At 31.7% G+C, this 23,462-nt stretch overlaps 1 protein-coding gene across 1 annotated transcript; it reads left to right on the top strand.

Moving 5' to 3' along the window:
* The first annotated feature begins 369 nt into the window (after nt 1–369).
* Nucleotides 370–5,532, top strand: LOC124938610 (probable polyamine oxidase 4). The gene is made up of 10 exons (XM_047479082.1): nt 370–726; nt 2,797–2,912; nt 3,109–3,197; nt 3,293–3,406; nt 3,646–3,733; nt 3,823–3,908; nt 4,141–4,243; nt 4,392–4,489; nt 4,571–5,000; nt 5,077–5,532. The coding sequence occupies exons 1-10, from the start codon at nt 687–689 to the stop codon at nt 5,392–5,394; spliced, it is 1,482 nt and encodes a 493-aa protein (XP_047335038.1). The 5' UTR covers nt 370–686; the 3' UTR covers nt 5,395–5,532.
* Nucleotides 5,533–23,462: the final 17,930 nt, after the last annotated feature.

Here is a 23,462-nt window from a genome sequence, read left to right as displayed (position 1 = left end):
TCGCGCCTAACAAAAATGGTTGTAAATGACCACTTTTAATTTTCGAACAAAAATACTCCTACGCGACAGAACCCTAATTCGTCGAATGTACTGTTGTGGGACGAATGTGCCATTACAAGACGCGATCGTACGGGCATGTCGTCGCGAGACAGGTATTTTTGTTCGAAAAAATAAATAATGGTCATTTATCATTGGTGCAATTAAGGTAATTATAATTAAGGGGTTATAATTTAGTATAAAGTAAGAACAAAAAAGAAAAAACAACTTGGCACAAGAAGACGATGATTCAACAACTGTCTGTCAGCCAGCTGAGAAAAAGAACTTGATGAACACCTCTTCTTCCTATAAATACTCTCTACCTCAACTCGAAAGATCAATTTGAAGCGGTTACGTTTCAACAAGAAAGATTTAGCGAAAAAGAGATAAACAAGGATTGGCATCAATCAATCTATGCAATCGATACAAAACTCATCGATCTACCCAAGGGTCAGATATTTTGCGGTTTCTGATGATTATGAGCTGGTTTGATTCACAAGGCGCTTCCTCCACTCTCAGCCGCTTCATTGCCGGCATTCTCTTCTTCCTTCTCTTCCATTCCTCTCAATTAATCTCCAATTTCACAATTCCTATACACCCTTATACATAAACTAGACATCATTTCTCAAATCTTTGATTCAACTATCTCAATGGAGCTCAAAGATTCAATTTTTACTGACTTGGTCGACGGTTAGTATTCGATTTTGTTATTTGTTTAATTCTTGATTGTGATCAAACTAGCTTGAATAGTTCATCTGTTTAGAAACATGGGAATTGATGCTAGACTAAATTATGATTATTGTTTCATTTCAAATTTAGTAGCTCTAGATTGAATCTACTGGAAGTCCTTGAATCTATACATATAGAAAGTTGATTCAAGAACAAATCTTATTCTGATTTTGGTTTTTATTTGACCAACATATTAAAATCAGTTGTGGAAATCTGAATCTTGTAAGCAAATCCAAAATTAAACTGAGTTTGTTTTTTGTGACATGTGTTTAGTTTAGGTATAATTGAGGGGAATAGTTCTTGAAGATAAGGTATTAGTCATGATATGAATAAACTACACTAGTTAGTTAAGGACACACTTGGTATTCTTGATTAGTGAAGTGTGTAAATAGATGATAGTAGGGTACAGTCTACACCCTCTTATCCCCAATTCTCTCATTTATAATTTTGAATCGTAACATTGGTATCTAAGCCATTGATCCTCTACCCACAAGATGACAAGAATGAACAAAGAAGTCTGTCAATAACAGTATAGATTAGAGGAAAGAAATGGTGGAATAAAAAATAAGTGATCTCAACACAATTAAGGCATCAGTTGAAGAACTGCAAGAACGTTTAGTTAAATATGAAGAAATCGAAGGGAATTCCAAGAAACAAGGGACCCTAATAGCTCAACAGGGAGTAATTTTGCAACAGCTAGCCCTTCGAATGGAAGAAGAGTATGAGTCATAAATGATTTCCACAAGAGGAACACATGACTATTGGAGGCATTGCAAGAAATCTTAGAACCTGTCAAGGGACAAGAAGACATTAGTTATGTAAAGAAAGAAAGATCAAAAACATCCCAAAAGAGCAAGAAGATAAAAAGATGGACTCAAAGGATCAGGAGTTAAGCCACAACAAAGATGGTAAAAATCTGGATAATGTTCTTGTTACCCATTTTGGAGAAATGTAAAAGGAACTGAGAAAGAAATATGTATTTTTTTAGAAAAAAAGTTGGACAAGGAAACATGTATATTATGTTACCTTGGCCACAATTCGGAAATTTCAGCATCTGATTTATAAGTCCATGTTCTCATTGGCTTCTTCGAATTGAAAAAGGGACGAAAGGAGGAACATATTTACATATGTTGAACATAGCTACGAGGGATGTGCAATGGTCTCCTTTGATCGAGGCCAGCACCTGCCTCTTGTTTAGAGTATTTCAGCGGAGTAATTTGAGGAATTCCAGAAGCTTAACCTAATGTTGTTTTAAATAGGCAGTTCTTGTTTTATGAGCTACATCATAATCAAATAAATGGAGAGGCATTTCCAGGTGGATTGAAATTCTAAAACGCTGGAATGCAACCAACAGTAGCTAAGGAAATGAAATCAGTGGGCTGCATTAAATTTCATAGGTCAATTTGAAGAAAATAAGCTTGGGCCACCAATATACTTCTTCTCTACAATTCTTTATTTTAGTTTCTTAATTTTGTTTGGTTTTGATTTTAATGTTTTTTGAAACCTTCATTGAGGACAATGAAGCTTTGTAGGGGTGAATAATGTAACCTGTGTTAGAGTTAAAGGTATAATAGAGAAGGATTTATTTTTTGAACATAGGAAGCTAGCATGACACTCCACCGCCATGACTTCTACTTTCATTTAAGGCGTTCTAAAGGTATAATAGAGAAGGATAGTTCTTGAAGAATATACAAAGTAGTCTTTGAAGTATAAGTTAAGATATAGTAGAAAAGTTTGTTATGTATACAATTGGTATTCTTGATTAATGAAGTGTATAAATAGATGATAGTAGGCTTGTATAGGGATTAATCCATGAAATCGTAACAGTCTCTTAATGGACTATATATAGAGTGTCATCTTAGAGGTTTAACCACTTATACCTATTCTCTGCTGGTGTCATTTCTTACTGTTGAACTATACTATGTTAGTAATCTCCATTTTTTTTCTTTTTCTGAACTGTTAATTATCTACTATTATATGGTATAGTTGAACCTTTGTGATCGACGCTAATGTTTACAGTTCTTTGCTTAGGTCATTTAGCTTCACTCATTCATGGCTCTTGCATTTCAACCCCAACTGTAATTGTGATTGGTGGAGGCATTTCAGGGATGGCCGCTGCTCATATCCTCCACAACGCTTCTCTTAAGGTATCATAATTCTCTTTCCATAAACATTGGGGGATGAAGATTGTGTTGAAATATATCCAGATTTCTCAAGGAGAATGATAATTTTAAAATGAATTCTACATGGAATTTCTTTGACAGAAAATTTTTATGTTTTACTTTGTATTTATCATGGTTTGTCTTTCTTTCTGTGCATGTGACTGTTTTTCACTTTGTTCAGGTAATTTTGTTGGAATCAAGGAATAGAATTGGTGGTCGCATTCACACTGACTATTCTTTTGGTACCCCAGTAGACATGGGTGCATCATGGCAAGTTCATATTTGGTGTCTTCAATAAGATTCCCCTGAAATGTTCAAGAATAAAGGCTGTATATTAACTTTTTCACCCACTGTATAAAATGTAGGCTACATGGTGTCTGCAATGAGAACCCTCTGGCTCCACTCATACGTCAGCTTGGGCTTAAGTTATACCGTACAAGTGGTGACAACTCTGTGCTATATGACCATGATTTAGAGAGGTAACTATTGCTTCAGTATTCACTTCCTTGTGAAACCTTTGTTCCAAAAAACCTAGATCAAACAAGCTCTTACTTTATATTCTATGACATTTTAACATATTAATACTAATGATAATTTAAAAAACAGATCAATGAGCCCTTACAGAATAGACTGTGAATAATGTTTTATTGCTTGCAAATTAGTTCTACAGAAGTATGCACATTCAACTGGTTCATGAGGTCTTCTTATGTTTTCTCAGCTGTACACTCTTTGACATGGAGGGTCATCAAGTACCCCGGCAGATGGTAATTGAAGTTGGAGATGTTTTCATGAAAATTCTCAAAGAGGTACTTGGTTTCTCCTCAATTTGTTTTGCCAAAATGTTTAGAGAATCTTCTTCCAACCACTAATTACTATAGATATGGGCATTGAACAGACGGATAAAGTTAGAGAAGAACATACCAATGATCTGTCTGTTCATGATGCTATTTCAATTGTGCTGGAAAAACACCCAGAACTAAGGTATGGTAATCAAAAAGAATTATTACATATTTTCATCCCATTTGTAAACACTTTTTTTTCTCTTTATATGAATTTCATCTGGATTTGGTAGATGAGATCATGTTTGTAAATAGAACTTAGTAGGCCCTTATTCAGAAATTTATCAGTGGTTTCTCATCTGGATTCAGATCCAGATCTAAAAAAAAGTATTTCCAAATGGGCCATTGTCATGCGATGTTTTCATTTTTTGCAGACAAGAAGGACGTGCTCATCAAGTGTTACAATGGTACATATGCAGAATGGAAGCTTGGTTTGCAGCGGATGCTGACATGATATCATTGAAGAACTGGGATCAGGTAAATTTATTTTTCTTATACCTGAGATTGTTAGTTTAGAATTTAGAGATGTTTAAACTCCATGAGCTCATAAAACCATTGTAAAATAACTCTTGAAAAATTCCTTGTATTGATTATTTAATGGTAAGGTGTTTTTTTTGGATGACAGGAACATGTCCTTTCTGGGGGTCATGGGCTAATGGTGCAAGGTTATTACCCAATTGTTAAGGCTCTTGCAAAAGACATTGACATTCGATTGAATCATCGGTACGCCAGCAAGACTGACTGAATTGCATATTTAAATTTTTTTACATGTATTGTAATAATTGATTTAAAACATGATTTTAGGGTGGTAAGGATTTCAAATGGAAGTAGCAATGCAATGGTGACAACAGAGGATGGAACAAACTTCATTGCAGATGCAATAATTGTAACTGTTCCATTAGGGGTTCTAAAAGCCAATCTAATTGAGTTCGAACCCAAGTTGCCTGATTGGAAAGTCTCGGCTATTTCAGACCTAGGTGTAGGAAACGAGAACAAGATCGCCTTGCATTTTGATAATGTGTTCTGGCCAAATGTTGAATTACTGGGAGTGGTAGCTCCCACTTCATATTCTTGCGGCTATTTCCTAAATCTACATAAAGCTACGGGTAATCCTATCCTTGTCTACATGGCTGCTGGAAGATTCTCTTATGATCTAGAGAAACTATCAGATTCATCTCTTGTCAAGTTTGTGATGTCTCAGTTAAGGAATATGTTTCCCAATGCAACTGATCCGGTAAAAAAAAGTTCTAACTTTTTTTAAAGTTCATTTGTTGTTGTTTTTTGTAATGATAATAATAATATATGTGCAGATTCAATATCTTGTGTCGCGATGGGGAACTGATAGGGACTCTTTGGGATGTTATTGTTACGATATTGTGGGGAAACCAGAGGATGTGTACGAAAGGCTTCGAGCTCCAATTGGTAACATTTTCTTTGGAGGAGAAGCGGTTAGTATAGAGAACGAGGGTTCGGTTCATGGAGCTTATTCTGCTGGAATTATGGCTGCTGAGAATTGCCGTGCTCATATTATGCAAAAGATTGGTAGCATAGACAAGATCAAGATGGTACCTTTGAGCAATCAAGTTATTGAGGCAACAACAATTCCCCTCCAAATCTCAAGGATGTGAGCATAAAAAACTTAATTCTCTTATGTTTTTTTAACTTATTGAATTTCTAGCTATGTTATTAACAACTCGTTTACGAAAAGATTTGTAAACGAGTTGGTCCCTCTTGGCTCAATTAAACGAGAACATCTACAGTTTAGTTAATGTGACATCATTTATATACCAAGGAAATCAAGATTGTTGGCTTTATTTGTAGTAAAGATTATTTTAAATATCATCAATGCTATTTTCTTGATAATTGTTTTTAATCATGATAGAGTTTGGGCTTAAGACTTATACTCATTGAAATTTTAAAAAATTATATATATATATATTTCTTTTCACGTATATATCCAAATTAATCTTTAACTCAGCAATCCGCAGTCTTATTAAGGGTTGTATTTGTTTTGTTAGGTTGAAATACCTAGAACATTTTTAATTATATATTTAACTGTTTTAAGTTTATGGGCGCGTTAACCCACAATCCGACCCAATAATTCATTTACTCTCACATATATATCCAAATTAACCATATCTTTCGACCTGGCTATCTGGACACTTTGAAAATTAAGTATCATTATATATATAGATTAATTAGTTACAAACTTGAACTTTTATTATTAAAACGTTACGCGTTCATCAAATTTTGTGTTAAATTTGAAATATAAATTTTTATTAGTCTAGTTGGTTAATTGATTATACTTGTTTTTGTTAGGTTGCGAGTTCAAAATATATCTATAGAATTTTTTATTTTATTTTTAACCGTTTTAAGTTTATGGGCGGGTGTACTCATAATCCGACTCAAATATTCATTTATTCTCACATATATATTCATATTAACCACAGTTCTTGACCCGGCAATTCGGACACTTTGAAAATTAAGTATCATTATATATATATTAGTTAGTTAAAAGATTAAACTTATATTATTAAAACGTCTCGCGTTCATCAAATTTGGTGTTGAGTTGGTCCCTCTTGGCTCAATTAATTAAACGAGAACATCTACATTTTATATAATGTGACATCATTTTAATACCAAAGAAATCAAGATTGTTGGCTTTATTTGTAGTAAAGATTATTTTAGATAACATATATGTTATTTTCTTGATAATTGTTTTTAATCATGATAGAGTTTGGTTTAAGACTTATTCTCATTCAAATTTTAAAAAATTATATATATATCAATTTACTCTCACATATATATCCAAATTAAGCTCTCGACCCAGCAATCCGGACTAGGGATGGCAACGGGTACCCTACCCGACGGGTAGTGAAGTACTCATTCCCGAATCCGATTTTCATTTCACTACCCGACCCCGAACCCGACGGGTATCTCTACTTCTATACCCATCCCCGATTCGTCGGGTACCCGATCCCCGATTAAATTACTTATAAAATTATAAAGTTTGAAAAAAAAGAAACACAACTTTAATAAATAATTTTAACATTAGTAATATCAAAATATTAAAAATAAAAATAAAACCATTACTTACCTACCTCATAATTTTTGTAAATCTTGAAGAAGATAAACTAGAGTGGAAAAAAAGTAGAATGAACATTGGAAAAAAAAACAAGAGATTGAATATGAAAAATTATGAGAGAGAGTAATATTTTGTTATTAAAATAAAAATTGAAGTTATGTAGAGAAATATTATTTTGTGAATATAAAATAATTAAAGTTGGAGTGTAGTGTATTTATGACTATGGTTGGAGTGAAGTGTGGATAAGATCAAATTAAATGATGCATATTTATGATACATTTGCAATGATGAAGTATTTTTGAAAAGTCACACATTAAACTTTAATAAAAAAAATCAATAATATTAATATAACTGGGTATCGGGTATCGGGTTTGGATTTCGCACACTCCCCATCCCCGACCCCGTACCCGACCGGGTACCTTCTCCTTCTCCCCATGCTCGACCCCGACCCCGACCCCGATTTAAAATACCCGAACCCGACTATCGGGTACCCACGGGTATCGGGCATACGGGTACCCATTGCCATCTCTAATCCGGACACTTTGAAAATTAAGCATCATTATATTATATATATATATATATATATAAAGTCTTATTAAACCTATTTGGTTAAAAAGTTGTATTTGTTTTGTTAGGTTGAAAGTTCGAAACATACCTAAAGCATTTTTAATTTTATTTTTAACCGTTTTAAGTTTATGGGCGGGTGAATCCACAATCCGACCCAATAATTCATTTACTCTTACATATATATCCAAATTAACCACATCTTTTGACCCGGCAATCCGGACACTTTGAAAATTAAGCATCATTATATATATAGATTAGTTAGTTAAAAACTTGAACTTATATTATTAAAACGTTCCGCGTTCATCAAATTTGGTGTTGAATTTGAAATGTAAATTCTTATTAGTCTAGTTGGTTAATTGATTATACTTGTTTTTGTTAGATTGCGAGTTCGAAATATACCTATAACATTTTTTATTTTATTTTTAACCGTTTTAAGTTTATGGGCGGGTGAACTCACAATCCGACTCAAATATTCATTTACTCTCATATATATATATATCCAAATTAACCACAACTCTCGACCCGGAAATCCGGACACTTTGAAAATTAAGTATCATTATATATATATATATATATATATTAGTTAGTTAAAAAATTAAACTTATATTATTAAAATGTCTCGCGTTCATCAAATTTGGTGTTGAGTTGGTCTCTCTTGGCTCAATTAAACGAGAACATCTACATTTTATTTAATGTGACATCATTTTTATACCAAAGAAATCAAGATTGTTGGCTTTATTTGTAGTAAAGATTATTTTAGATAACATATATGCTATTTTCTTGATAATTGTTTTTAATCATGATAGAGTTTGGACTTAAGACTTATTCTCATTCAAATTTAAAAAAAATTATCCAAACTTAATCTAAATTTCAACCAACCCAAAATATCCAAACTTAATCTAAAATAATGTGTATAAATAGTCTAATTCGGGTTGGGTTAGAGATCGGAAATTAAAACTATTAATTTGTTCCCCTTAATTAGTTGTGATAATCTTTTTCAAATGTTCTAGTACTAAATTATACACATTATTTTTATAATTAAAAAAATGAAATACCTTACATAAGTAGTCTTTCAGGTTAGAATTTGAATAAACCCATTATATGAGTTGATATATTCCCTAGTTATGATCCTCTTTCCCAAATGTACCACTACTATACACCTTATTTTTATATTAAAAAAATTAAGTATCTTAAATAAATAGTCTAATTCGAGGTTAGATTGGACGAGAGTTCTAATAAATCGTTGATATATTCTCATCCTTAGTTGTGATCATCTTTTAAAATATTATACTCTATTGAGTTAAAAAATTAAACAAACTAGATAAAAATGGTCCAACCATGTTAGAACTAGTTACCTCTTAATATACAATCAAATGTTTAACCACTAATATGTGGACCATATATTTATACATTTATACATTTGATTTTTCTATTAAAAAATTAAGTATCTTACCTAAATAGTCTAATTCGGATTTAAATTGGATTATGATAAACATTGATATGACCACCCTTAAATGTGATCAACATTTTCAAATGTTTTAGCCTATTTTAGTTTTAAAAAATGGTAATTCAAGTTTAGATTTGGTTAGAGCTACGATAAATCTTTATATTCTCCACCTTAGTTGTGATCATCTATATCAAATGTATTACACTGTTTCAGTTAAAAATAAAAATGAACAAACTTGATAAAAACACTAGTAAAAAAAGGGTCTTTACCGAAAGAATTTACCGAGAGTTTTTAAAAACTCTCGGTTATGGTACCGAGAGTAAGAAATATTTCGTTAATAAAAATAGATTCGGAGAGGTGTGTAAAACTTTCGGTGATATGAGGGTTTACCAAAAATTGTCTAATTAACCTTCGGTTTTGACCTTCCAAAAAAACCAAAAATAATTCTAAGTGTTGAGAATGTGGGTAATTGCGAAAGTTTTCCAATAAATCTTCGCAATTACCAATTTGGGGAAAGTAAAAACTGAAGGTTTTCTAATAAACCTTTGGTTTGACCCTTCCCAAAAAAATTAAAAATAATTCTAAGTGTTGGGAAGGGTCAAAACCGAAAGTTTATTATAAAACTTTTGGTTTTTACTTTTCCCAAATTGGTAATTGCGAAGGTTTTCCAATAAACTTTCGCAATCACCAATTTGGGGAAAAGTTATAATCGAAGGTTTTCTAATAAACCTTCGGTTTTGACTCTTCTCAAAAAAATTAAAAATAATTCTAAGTGTTGGTAAGTGGTAATTGCAAAGGTTTATTAGAAAACCTTCAGTTTTAGAATTTCCCAAATTGGTAATTCCGAGAGGTTTATGAAAACCTTCGGTAATGACCTATATAAATAAAAAAACCCTATTTTTCTTTTCTTCTTTTCGCCCGCTATCTTTCCCTTTCTCTCTCTCCCAGCTTCCTTCCGCACGTGTCACCACCGCTCGAAGATCTACATCCGCCAAGACGCCGCTTGAAAGACTCCCGTCGCCGCGCCTCCGCCTATTTCAAGGTAAATTCTAAGTGTTGGTTAGATTTTATATATTTAGGGTTAATTAATCTTAAATTATGTGATATGTTGTATATTTTGGTTGATTTTTGTTAGATTAGGTATATATTTAGATATGTTGTTTTATTTGGTTATGTTAGATTTTTCGTTTGGTTATATGGTTAGATTTAGGTTTGTTATTGGTTAGTTTTATGTTTTATTTAGGTTAGTTTAAATTATATTTTGTTTGATATATGTATGATTAAGTTAGATTTTGTTAAATATATGTATGATTTTGTTAGATTTTGTTTGATATATGTATGATTAGGTTATTTCGTTTGATTTATGTTTGATTGGTATGATTTAAGTTAAATTTGGTTTGATATATATTATATTTGGATTCATGTTAGATTAAGTTTATTAATATTATATGTATTGTGTTTAGATTCATAAATTTATTAATGAAATGCATTCAGGATGAGTGAATGGAAGCGTATTTGGAAAATACCAGAAAAATTGTCCCTTTCATTCTAGAACTTGCTAGCACAATTAAGTTATGACTGAGGGTTTGTCGCGGCGGACCCAGTGACTACTGCGAATGTTAAACTTGAGGAGGATGCGAGACACATAGAGTTGACATTGGAGTAAATTCAATTGAGGGATGCGAAAAGAGCTCAATTGCTTACTGAAATTAAAGCAAAGAGGGAGGTAATGACACAAAAATTGGAGAATCTTGAACAAAAAGTTGAATTCTTCAGGAGGCAGAATCAACCACCCCCTCCTCCCCCCAACTACTAAGTAGATTAAAGTTTTTGAATAATTATTTGTAAACGTTTTCGTTCGACTGATAACATGATTTGGATAATTTGGTATGTTTTGATCTTTGTTTAGAATTATGAATTATAATTATCTTTTGGTTTAATAATGTGGTTTATGAATGTTTTTCTATATGTATTGGTTTGCCTTTATTTGAGAAATTTATTGAACATTTTTTATTACACTCTTGTTAAAAATATGGAAAAAATAGGGTAATTGCGAAGGTTATTCAAAGAACCCTCGGTTTTAACTTTCCAGAATTGACAATTGCGAAAATCTATTGGAAAACTTTTGCTTTTGACCATTTCTTAAAAAAACCTGAAAAATTTCTAAGTGTTGGGAAGAGTTAATTGCGAAATTTTATTAGAAAACTTTCGCTTTTGACCATTCCTTAAAAAAATCTGAAAATTTTTTAAGTGTTGGGAAGGGGTAATTACGAAAGTATATTAGAAAACTTTAGCTTTTGACCCTTCCTTAAAAAAATCTGAAAATTTTCTGAGTGTTGGGAAGAGTAATTGCGAAAGTTTATTAGAAAACTTTCGCTTTTAACCTTTTCTTAAAAAAATCTTAAAATTTTCTAAGTGTTGTGAAGGGATAATTGCGAAAGTTTATTAGAAAACTTTCGCTTTTGACCATTCCTTAAAAAAATCTGAAAATTTTATAAGTGTTGGGAAGGGGTAATTGCAAAAGTTTATTAGAAAACTTTCGCTTTTCACCCTACCTTAAAAAATCTGAAAAATTTCTAAGTGTTGGGAATGGGTAATTACGAAAGTTTATTGGAAAACTTTCGCTTTTGACCTTCCTTTAAAAAAATTTGAAAATTTTCTAAGTGTTGGGAAAGGGTAATTGCGAAAGTTTATTAGAAACTTTCGCTTTTGACCATTCCTTAAAAAAATCTGAAAATTTTCTAAGTGTTGGGAAGGTGTAATTGCGAAAGTTTATTGGAAAACTTTCGCTTTTGACCTTTCCTTAAAAAAATTTGAAAATTTTCTAAGTGTTGGGAATGGGTAATTGCGAAAGTTTATTAGAAAACTTTCTCTTTTGACTCTTCTTTAAAAAAATCTGAAAAATTTCAAGTGTTGGGAAGGGGTAATTGCGAAAGTTTATTAGAAAACTTTCGCTTTTGACCCTTACTTAAAAAAAACTGAAAAATTTTAAGTGTTAGGAGGGGTAATTGCGAAAATTTATTAAAAAATTTTCTCTTTTGACCCTTCCTTAAAAAAATCTGAAAATTTTCTAATGGTTGGGAAGGGGTAATTGCGAAAGTTTATTGAAAAACTTTCACTTTTGAGCCTTCCTTAAAAAAATCTGAAAATTTTCTAAGTGTTGGGAATGAGTAATTGCGAAAATTTATTAGAAAACTTTCGCTTTTAACCATTCCTTAAAAAAATCTAAAAATTTTCTAATGGTTGGGAAGGGGTAATTGTGAAAGTTTATTAGAAAACTTTCGTTTTTGACCCTTCCTTTAAAAAATCTGAAAAATTTATAAGTGTTGGGAAGCAGTAATTGCGAAAATTTATTAGAAAACTTTCGCTTTTGACCTTTCCAAAAAAACATTTTGTTTAAGGTCAGGACCGAAAGATATTTGATAATCTCTTGGTTTTGAATGTAGGTACCGAAAGTTAATTAACTTTCGGTATTCATTCCATATTTTATTTAATTTTTTGCAATTTTTGTCTAAACTATTTAATCACATCAAGTGTGTTATTTTTTAAGAATGAAGATTGTGTTTAATGTTATAAATGTATGTTTGTGTTTGATGATAATAAGATTGTGTGTAAAGTTTGATTGTAATGATGTATTGGGATTGTGTAATGTTTTAAGGATATCAAATGTGTTAAATTAATGTTGTTCAAGATTATTAGAAGGTGAAAACCAATTAAATTAATAAATTTATGAAGTGGTAATATCGAAAGTTTTATGTATATCTTTTGGAAATAACCATCAAAACCGAAAGTTATACCATTAACTCTCGGTATTACCATTTCATAAATTGTTAAATTAATTGGTATTTCACTATCTAATCTAGACTCCTAACTAATCTAATCAAGCGTGTGTTATTTTTTAAGAATTGAGATTGTGTTTAGTGTTAAAATCTTTATGATTAATTGTTTGATTATATAAAGAAATGTATATGTATGTTTGTGTTTGATAATCATATGAATGTGTATAAAGTTGGATCACATGGATTGTGTAATGTTATAAGGATGTCAAATGTGTTAAATTAATATTGTTCAAGGTTATTAGAGAGTGAAAAACTAATTTTTAAACAATTTATCAAGTGAGAATTCTGAAAGTTATGGGTATAACTTTTAGTAATAATCATCAAAACCGAGAGATATAGACATATCTCTCAGAATCTAAAATCACCAAAACCGAGAGATATGTCTAAATCTCTCGGAATTATAAAATTGATCAAAACCGAAATTTATATGAAAACTTTCGGAATTAATCAATTGATCAAAACCAAAAGTTTTCATATAACTTTCGGTATTGACCTTATTAAAAAAATCATTTTCTTATCTTCTTTTCATATCTACTTTCGGTATCGCCTCTCTCGCTCGCACCACCTTCCTCCTTCAATCAGACGACGACGACGCCACCTTCCTCCTTCAATCCGACGACGCCGCCTTCCTCCTTCAATCTGACGACAACACTGCCGACACCCCGCCCCGCCACCGCGTATTGCCGTGTATTGAAGACGCTCCCGCTTCTTCTGCCGCCACTTCAGATTCAGTTGACGCCGCTCCCGCCGCCGCCTCAAGCTCATCTTCAACTACAGCCATTGCTTTCGCCGCCCCCGTCCAGGTTAGAATATATTTTGTTTATATAATTATATGATTAGATTAAGGTTTGTTGTTAGTTAGATTTAGGGTTTGATTTAGGTTAGATTTTAATTTGTTTGATATATGTATGATTTCGATTGATATTATTTTTGGATTAATATGATGGTTATTTGGATTGATTTAAGTTAGATTATGTTGGAATTATGTTTGATTTTGGTTAGAATAGGTTGGAATTAAGTTTGATTTAGGTTAGATTATGTTTGAATTAAGTTTGAATTATGTTTGATATATGTATGATTATGTTAGATTATGTTTGATATATGTATGATTAGGTTATTGGTTTGATTAGATATGATTTATGTTAGATTTGGTTTGATATAAATTAGATTTGGTTTGATTAATGTTAGATTATGTTGGATTTTGATTAGATATATGTATGATTAGGTTATTGGTTAGATTATTGGATATTTGGTTAGAATTATGTAAGATAAATATAAAGTTAATTTAGATAATGTTAAGTAAATAATAATGCGGGTTGTTTTCCATCTTATTAGAAAGATGGAAGTACTCGATAAAACTTGGATGACCTTACGTCGAGATCATCCAAGTTACGAGGAAGGGTTGACAAATTTCTCGAGTTTGCAGTTAGGAGTACAAGACGACAAACAGTGAAATGTCCTTGCATAAAATGCTTGAACACGACGTTTATGGAAATAGACGATGTAAAGATGCACCTCATCATTTATGGAGTAAATGTTCATTATGAGTTCTGATATTGTCATGGAGAAAAGAGACTTAATATTAACGTGGTTAATGATGATGTCGATGATGATGTCGATAACTTGGATGATGATGATGATGATGGTCAATCGGAGGATGTCGTCCCGGAATTCAACAATCTTAGAACAGAGATGAATAAAACAGTTAATGAAGAGGTCAATGAAGAACGTTATATGCACGATTTTATAAACGATATGTTCTCAAACATTAATGATGGCCCAAACAATCATGAACCAGTCGAAGATGCGCAGAGATTTTATAAATTGCTTGATGATTCCAAACGGCCATTGTATGAAGGTGCTCGAATAACAAAATCATCAGTACTACTGAAACTACTTCACATAAAAAATGTTGGTCAATGGACAAATGCTTCGTTCGATATGTTGTTGCGTCTACTTAAAGATGACATATTACCGATGGACGCTCAATTGCCAAACTCCTACTACGAATGTAAAAAATTCATTACAGATATCGGGCTTAAGTATGAGAAAATAGACGCATGTAAGAATAATTATATGCTATTTTAGAAGGACGACAAAAATGTAGAGTATTGCAGAGTTTACGACCTTTCAAGATGGAAAGTTGACCAAACAAGTGGGGCAGTTCGAAAGAAGCAAAATGAGAAATTCATTACAACTAAGGTGTTAAAATATTTTCATCTAATACCAAGACTACAAAGACTATATATGTCCTCAAAACGGCTCCAATGATGAGATGACATAAGGAAGGAAGAGTTGATAGCAATACGTTGAGACATCCGGCTGATTCATTAACTTAGAAAATGTTTGATGAAAATTATAAAGCGATGGGTTTCAACCATTTACTAATGAGAAAAATTCATATAGTGTATGGCCGGTTATTTTCGTTCCTTATAATGTGTCACTCACTACTTGCATGGATTCTAGCAATTTCATTATATCTATGTTAATTCCAGTTCCAAAGAGTCCATGCAATTGACATATTTCTATAGTCATTGATCGACTAGTTGACTGAACTATGACAAACTGATGTGAGAAGGTTTGATGCACACACACCTCTCAATACTTTAACATGCGAGCAGCGTTGCTATGGACCATTAACGACTTTCCCGCGTACGCAAATTTGTCAAGCTGGATTACGAAAGGGAAATTCATTTGTCCATATTATAACAACGACACAGTATCTCTTCGATTAGTTAATGATTTCAAATAATGTTACATGGGTCACAGATGCTTTCTTCCACCAAATCACAAATACAAAAGGGATAAAGAGTTGTTTGATGGTCAAACAGATTATAGAGAGCCCTCTAAATTGTTAACGGGGTAAGAAAGTTACAAGCAAGCACGATACCTAGAAGACACACAATTCTTACTACGGATTTGAGCAAAAAAACCAAGATATATCATGAAATGCGGGGAAACCAAGATATATCATGAAATACGGGGAGACAATTGGAACAAACTTAGCATTTTCTTCCGTTTGCCTTATTGGAAATCACTATTATTGAGACATAATTTGGATGTGATGCATATTGAGAAAAATATTTATGATAGCGTGTTGGGAACAATAATGAATGTGAAAGAGAAGACTAAGGATGGTCATAAAGCCCGTAAAGACTTACAACTCTTAGACATAAAACAATGGTTACATCCTATAAATGATGAAGGGGCGGTTCATTATCCAGAAGCTCCTTTCACTTTGACCTTCGAACATAAAAAATGTCTTTGTAAATTCTTGAAATATCTTAAGTTGTCTGATGGTTTTTCCTCAAATATCAGCGATTGTGTAAATTTGGAAGAGAAAAAAATTACGGGATTAAAGAGTCATGATTGTCACATTTTATTAGAATATCTTATTCCTTTAGTAACTCGTGGATTACTTCCAGATAATGTGTATGATGCTATAGTAAATTTGTCTCAGTTCTTTCGGTTGTTGTTCTTTAAAGAGTTTATTGTAGCGGACCTCGAACAATTATACATGGATATTATATTGATACTTTGCAAATTTGAAATGATTTTTCCACCTTCAATCTTCGATATCATGATGCATCTTCGGGTTCACTTTGCAAAATAGTGGAGTGGTTGTTGAAGGGTACAACGGGTCAGATACTATGTTATACTACGGAGTTTTAACGGATATAATTCAAGTACAATATTTTTCTTGCAAATGAGTTATCTTATTCAAGTGTAAGTGGTTTGATACACACTCGGGGGAACTAGGAGTGTTAGTGGATAAATATGAGTTTGTAAGTATAAATGTAAACCGAATTTTGAAAACCCAAAGTCAGGACCCGTATATATTAGAGAGTCAAGCAAAACAAGTATTCTACGCTGCTGATATGTCAGCCCGACCCAGTTGGAAGATTGTGACAAAAATAAATCTGCGATGTTTACGAATATATAGTTGAGATTAATTAGGTAGATTTTATGTTTTTACTTTATATTCATTCTTATTACTACTTCATTTCAATTATTCTCCAATTTATTAATAGTATGCATTAAAGATGTTTGAAGGTCTGAAAACTATTTGGAAGAGTATGAGGAAAACACCCAGCAAACTGTCTAGGTCATACCAAAACCTACTTATACAGTCAGAAACCCTAAGGGCTCCGAAAAGAGTCTTCTAGAGACACACCATTAGTTGTGGACCCGTTAGCTACTACTCCCCCAACATGTGATACACATGACGAGAATGATGCTAAGGTTGAAGAGTTTATTGAGAGTACGTTTGTATTAATGGGGGATGACTAGGAGGACCGCGAGGAGGATGACGAGGAGGATCATGAACACCATTCCACTCCCGAACCATCATCGATAGGTAATATGTTTACACTTAGTTATTGTTTGTATTGATTTACATCTAATTATGAATTTGATAATTTATAAGAATCTTCCGTCCGCAAGAGACGGGGGAAGAACAAGAATATCGCGCTATCTAGGAGGCCACCAGAGACAAAAATTGCACTGACTTTTAGAGAGGTAGATGGGAGGCCCGGCGGTGTCGGTGATGGAAGAAAGACGTGGTCTAGACATTTGGGGTCAGTTGTGCCGTCTCACACCGTCTCCTGAAGTGAAAGGCATTAAGTGTTGACCAATTGAATTCACTTTGGATTGCTATGACGATAATCATTTCTTAATTATACATTAATCATTTAATATTTTTTATAACATTTGAATGATTTATTTTTCAGGATCTGTTCGAGTGTACTAATGATGGTTCTATTGATCAATATCGAGCGACTAGAATGGAACACGCCAAACAAATATGGGATATGTGGCGCTCGAATTTGAACAGGGATTATATTTGCATTCATCAAGGGGACGAGACGGTGGTACTGACCAATCCCCCACGAGACTACGATTGAGATGATTGAGAGTTCATGTGTCTGAACTATTACTTCACGGAAAAATTTAAGGTACGGTTTCATAATTCAAATAAAATATGATATCAATTATTCTAACTTCATTTTTTTATTTCAAATACAGTGAAACAATCGTACCAATATTGTTAACAGGAATAAAGTGAAATTCCCACATCATACTAGAAGTAGACCGTTTGCTCAAGTGGAGGAAGAGTTGGTATGTACATTATTCATTATTTTTAATAACTTAATATAAAGAATGTTATTAATTTTATAAATCATTTCTTTCAACAGACTCTTGAAATATGACGAACCCCCTCCATCGTTGAAGTATTCAAAAGGACCCGTACCCTAAAACCTACAAAAGAAAACTCAACCCCCGCCCGGACGAAAGAGCACAAAAGAAAATTGTAAGTTAATTGAATTTAAATAAATTAAATAAAGTTATCTTATTATTATAATGAAAATTTATTTCAAATGTGCAGGCGGAGATGGAGGAGGTAAGAAGCAATGAACCGGATATATCTGACTTCGACTTGACAGAGAGAGTGTTCGAATGCCAAAAACATGTGGTAGTGATCAGTATGGGATCAGGCGTCCGGCCCACACACTTTTGAGAGGATCGTTGAAGTGACAACAATTCACAACGATCCACTGATCGATTGTTTGAAGAAAATCAAAAATTGGCGATGAAAGTGGATGAATTGGAAAAGAGGGATGAAGAAACAACTCAAACGATTTATGAACTGCAAGCAGAAAAGCTAGAAATGAGGACAAGAATGGAGAACTTTGAAATGTTTATGAGGCAACATCAACCACCTCCCCCTCCCCCCACCAGTTAATTCTAGTACGTGTTGATTAGTTTGTTTCGACTGATAACGGGTTTATGAATGATTGAGTATGTTTTAATTCGAATTATAACAATTTGTTTGGATGATTGGTTTGGTTTAGAATTTTGGAATGATAATGGTCATTTGGTTTATGAATGTTATTTGTATATATATTGGTTTGGTTGAATAGGTTTTGGTTGTGCACAAAATAATCGGCCTATTTTGTACATTTTATAGGGAAAAATCGAAACTTAAATGGAAAACTTTCGGTTTTTCTTGAAATGAAAAAACGAGAGTTTTCCATATACCTCTCGGGTTTATTTGAAAAGTAAAAACCGAGAGTTATATGGAAAGCTTTCGGTTTTTCTTGAAAGGGAAAAACCGAAAGTTTTTTATGTACCTCTCGGGTTTTTTTGAAAAGGAAAAACCGATAGTTGTATGGAAATCTTTCGGTTTTTCTTTAAAGGAAAAACTGAGAGTTAATTGGAAAGCTTTCGATTTTTCTTGAAAGGGAAAAACCGAGAGTTATATGGAAAACTCTTGGTTTTTCTCTTTCAAGAAAAACCGAGAGAAAAACCGAAATCTTTCCAATTAACGCTCGGTTTTCTCTCGGGTATCTAATCCAAAAAATCTATGATATCTCTCGGTAAACACCCAATTATATTTACCGAAAGTGTATATACCGAGGAATGGCGAGATTCACTCAAACCTTCGGTATTAGGTCATTACCAAGAGATATAGAGTCATTACCGAGAGTTTTTACTCTCGGTTTTGACCATCTTTTCACCAATGAAAATGGACAAATCGGTGATCAACAATCCAATGATCTACCACTAAACTATGAACCTATATTTACACACCTTATTTTTATATTAAAAAATTAAGTATTTTACCTAAATAATCTAATTCGAATTAGGTTAAGACTCGGATAAACCCTTCATATGCTCACCAAGACGTAACCAATATTGAATTAGTAACCTCTTGATTTGTAGTCAATTGCTTTACCAATAAATTATACACCTTATTTTTATATAAAAGAATAAGTATATTACATAAAGAGTCTAATTCGAGTTTGGATTGGGTTAGGGCTCAAATAAATCATTGACATTATCACCCCTAGTTGTGATCATCTTTTTTAAATGTTCTACTCTATTTTAAAAATAAAATTAAACTAACTCAATAAATAGGTCACAACCGGGTTGAAACTAGTGACCTCTTAATTTGTAGTAAAATGCTCTACCACTAAGCTATATATCTTATATTTATACACCTTATTTTCTATTAAAAAAATAAATATCTTACGCAAAAAGTCTAATCTATCACTAAGCTATATATCATATATTTATACACCTTATTTTCTATTAAATAAATATCTTACACAAAAAGTCTAATTCGGGTTTGAATTGGATTAGGACTTGATAAACCTTATATGACCACTCTTAGTTGTGATCCACTTTTTCAAATGTTCTACCCTATTTTAGTTTTAAAAAATAGTAATTTGAATTTAAATTGGGTTAAAGGTCCATTAAATCTTTTGATATTCATCTTTACTTGTGATCATCTTTATCAAATGTACTACACTATTTCAGTTAAAAATAAAAATAAAAAATAAAGAGACTCAGATAAAAAAAAAAGGACAAATTGGTGACTTCTTGATCAACAATCAAATGCTCTACAACTTTAAAAGTTATGTATTTTCATAAATAGTCTAATTCTGATTTAGATTGGGTTAGGATTCGAATAAACCTTTCACATGCTCACCCGGACTCAACTAAGTTTGAATTGGTGACCTCTTGATTTGTAGTCAATTTTTTTACCACTAAATTATACACCTTATTTTTATATAAAAAATTAAGTTAGGACTCCATTAAATCCTTGAATTTCTCACCCCTAATTGTGGCCATCTTTTCCAAATGTTCTACTCGATTTAAAAAATAAAATAAAACAAACTCAGTAAATAGGGCCCAACCAGTTTCAAATTGATGACCTCTTTATTTACAGTCAAATGCTCCACCACTTAAATATGAACCATATATTTATAGACCTTATTTTATATTTAAAAAATTAAGTATTTTACATAAATAGTCTAATTTAAATTTAGATTTGATTAGGACTTGGATAAATCTGAGATATGATCACCCATGCCCAACCAAGTTTAAATTTGTCACCTCTTAATATGGTCAATTACTCTAACACGAAATTATACACCTTATTTTTACATAAAATAATTAAGTATCTTACACAAATAGTCTAATTCGGGTTTGGACTCCATTAAATTCGTGATATTCTCACCCCTAGTAATAAAACAAACTTAGTAATAAGGTCCAACCGGGTTTGAACTAATAATCTCTTGATTTACAATCAAATGATCTATCATTAAGCTATGGATCCTATATTTACACATCTTATTTTTATATTAAAAATTAAAATATTTTATATAAATAGCCTAATTCAGATTTGGAGTCGGTTAGGAGTCGGATAAACTTAGATGTGATCACACGCCCAACCATGTTTGAATTGGTGACTTCTTAATCTTCAGTCAATTGCACTAACACAAAATTGCACACCTTATTTTTATATAAAATAATTAAGTATCTTATACAAATATTCTAATTCGAGTTTGAACTAAGTTAGGGCTCCTATAAACCCCTAGTTGTGATCGTCTTTTTCAAATTTCTTACCTTATTTGAAAAATAAAATGAAACAAACTCAGTAAAAAGCCCCAACTGAGTTCAAACCGGTGACCTCTTGATTTACAATCAAATCTTATACCACTAAGATATGAAACCTATATTTACACACCTTATTTTTATAATTAAAAAATAAAGTACAACCATGTATGAATTGGTGACCTCATAATTTGTAGTCAATTACTCTAACACGAAATTATGCAGCTTATTTTTATATAAAAAAAATTATGTATCTTACACAAATAGTCTAATTCGGGTTTAAACTGGGATATGCTTCAATAAATCTTTAATATACTCACCCCTATTTGTAATCTTCTTTTTCAAATGTTCTACCTTATTTGAAAAATAAAATGAAATAAACGGACTAATATTTAAACACCTTATTTTAATATTTAAAAAATTAAGTACAACCTAATATGAATTGGTGACCTTTTAATTTGTAGTCAATTGCATTAACACGAAATTGTACTGCTTATTTTTATATAAAAAAAAATTAAGTATATTACACAAATAATCTAATTCGGGTTTGAACTAGGTTAAGGCTTCAATAAATCTTTAATATACTCAACACTAGTTGCGATCATCTTTTTCAAATGTTCTACCATATTTGAAAAATAAATTAAAAAAACTAACTAATAGGACGTAACCGAGTTTGAACCGATGATCTATTAACCTGCATTAGAATGCTCTACAACTAAGCTATGAATCCCATTTTTACACTTTATTTTTCAAATGTTCTACCCTATTTGAAAAATAAATTAAAACAAATTGACTAATATTTACACACTTTATTTTTATATTAAAAAATGAAGTAAGACCAAATATGAATTAGTGACCTCTTAATTTGTAGTCAATTAACACGAAATTATACTCCTTATTTTTATATAAAAAAAAATTTAAGTGTATTACACAAATAGTCTAATTCGTGTTTAAATTGGGTTAGGTCTTCAATAAATCTTTAATATACTCACCCCTAGTTGTGATCATCTTTTTCAAATGTTTTATCTGTTTAAAAATTAATTAAAACAAACTGATTTATAAAGCCCAATTAGGTTAAACCAGTGACCTCTTTATCGGTAGTCAAATGTTCTACCACTGAGCTATGAACCTTATATTTACACATATTATTTTTATATTTAAAAGATTAACTATAACCAAGTTTGAATAAACATAGATATGATCACCCGTGCCCAACCAAATTTGAATTGGTGACTCTTAATATGCAATATGCAGTAAATTGCTTTAACACGAAATTGTATACCTTATTTTCATATATAATAATTAAGTATCTTACACAAATAGTCTAATTTGGGTTTGGACTGAGTTTAGATTCCAATTAATCCGTGATATTCTCACCCAAGTTGTGATCATCTTTTTCAAATGTCCTACCCTATTTGAAAAATATAATATAACAAACTCAGTAATAAGGTCTAACTAGGTTTAAATTAATGACCTCTTGATCTGTAGTCAAATGTTCTACCACTGAACCATGTTCCTTATATTTACACACCTTATTTTTATATTTAAAAAATTAAGCAAGACATAATATTTAGTGACCACTTAATTTGTAGTCAATTGCTCTAACTCGAAATTATACACCTTATTTCTAAATATAAAAAAATTAAGTGTATTACACAAATAGTCTAATTCGTGTTTAAACTAGGTTAGGACTTCAATAAAATTTTAATATACTCACTCCCTAGTTGTGATTATCTTTTTCAAATATTCTATCCTATTTGAAAATAAATTAAAATAAACTGATTAATAGGGCACAACCGATGACATCTTGATCTGTAGTTAAATGCTTAGTGGACCCTATATTTATACACATTATTTTTATATTTACATAAATAGTCTAATTCAGATTTGTATTGAGTTAGATTCAGATAAACCTAGATATGATTACCCGTGTCCAACCAAGTTTGAATTAGTGAATTCTTAATATATAGTCAATTTCTCTAACACAAAATTGTACACGTTATTATTATATATAATAATTAAGTATTGTACACAAATAGTCTAATTCGGGTTTGGACTGGGTTATAACTCTAATAAATCTGTGATATTCTCACCCAAGTTGTGATAATCTTTTTCAAACGTCCTACTCTATTTGAAGAATAAAATATAACAAACTCAATAATAGGGCCCTACCAAGTTTAAACCAATGACCTCTTGATCTGTAGTCAAATGCTCTACTAGACTATGAACCCTATATTTATACACTTTATTTTTATATTTAAAAAGTTGAGTACAACCATGAATTAGTGAACTCTTAATTTGTAGTCAATTGTTTTAACACGAAATTATACACCTTATTTTTATATAAAAAAATTAAGT

Source organism: Impatiens glandulifera, chromosome 5, assembly GCF_907164915.1.
Source record: "Impatiens glandulifera chromosome 5, dImpGla2.1, whole genome shotgun sequence".
NCBI lineage: Eukaryota > Viridiplantae > Streptophyta > Magnoliopsida > Ericales > Balsaminaceae > Impatiens > Impatiens glandulifera.
The sequence above is the reverse complement of the archived record's forward strand: the minus strand, read 5'-3'. Positions and strand labels throughout refer to the sequence as shown.

What these genes read in the sequence shown, in the direction of transcription:
- LOC124938610 (XM_047479082.1), top strand. Translation starts at nt 687, where the DNA reads ATGGAGCTCAAAGATTCAATTTTTACTGACTTGGTCGACG. An exon ending in TATGACCATGATTTAGAGAG is followed by an intron (nt 3,407 to 3,645) that starts GTAACTATTGCT and finishes ATGTTTTCTCAG; the next exon opens with CTGTACACTCTTTGACATGG. An exon ending in GAAAAACACCCAGAACTAAG is followed by an intron (nt 3,909 to 4,140) that starts GTATGGTAATCA and finishes CATTTTTTGCAG; the next exon opens with ACAAGAAGGACGTGCTCATC.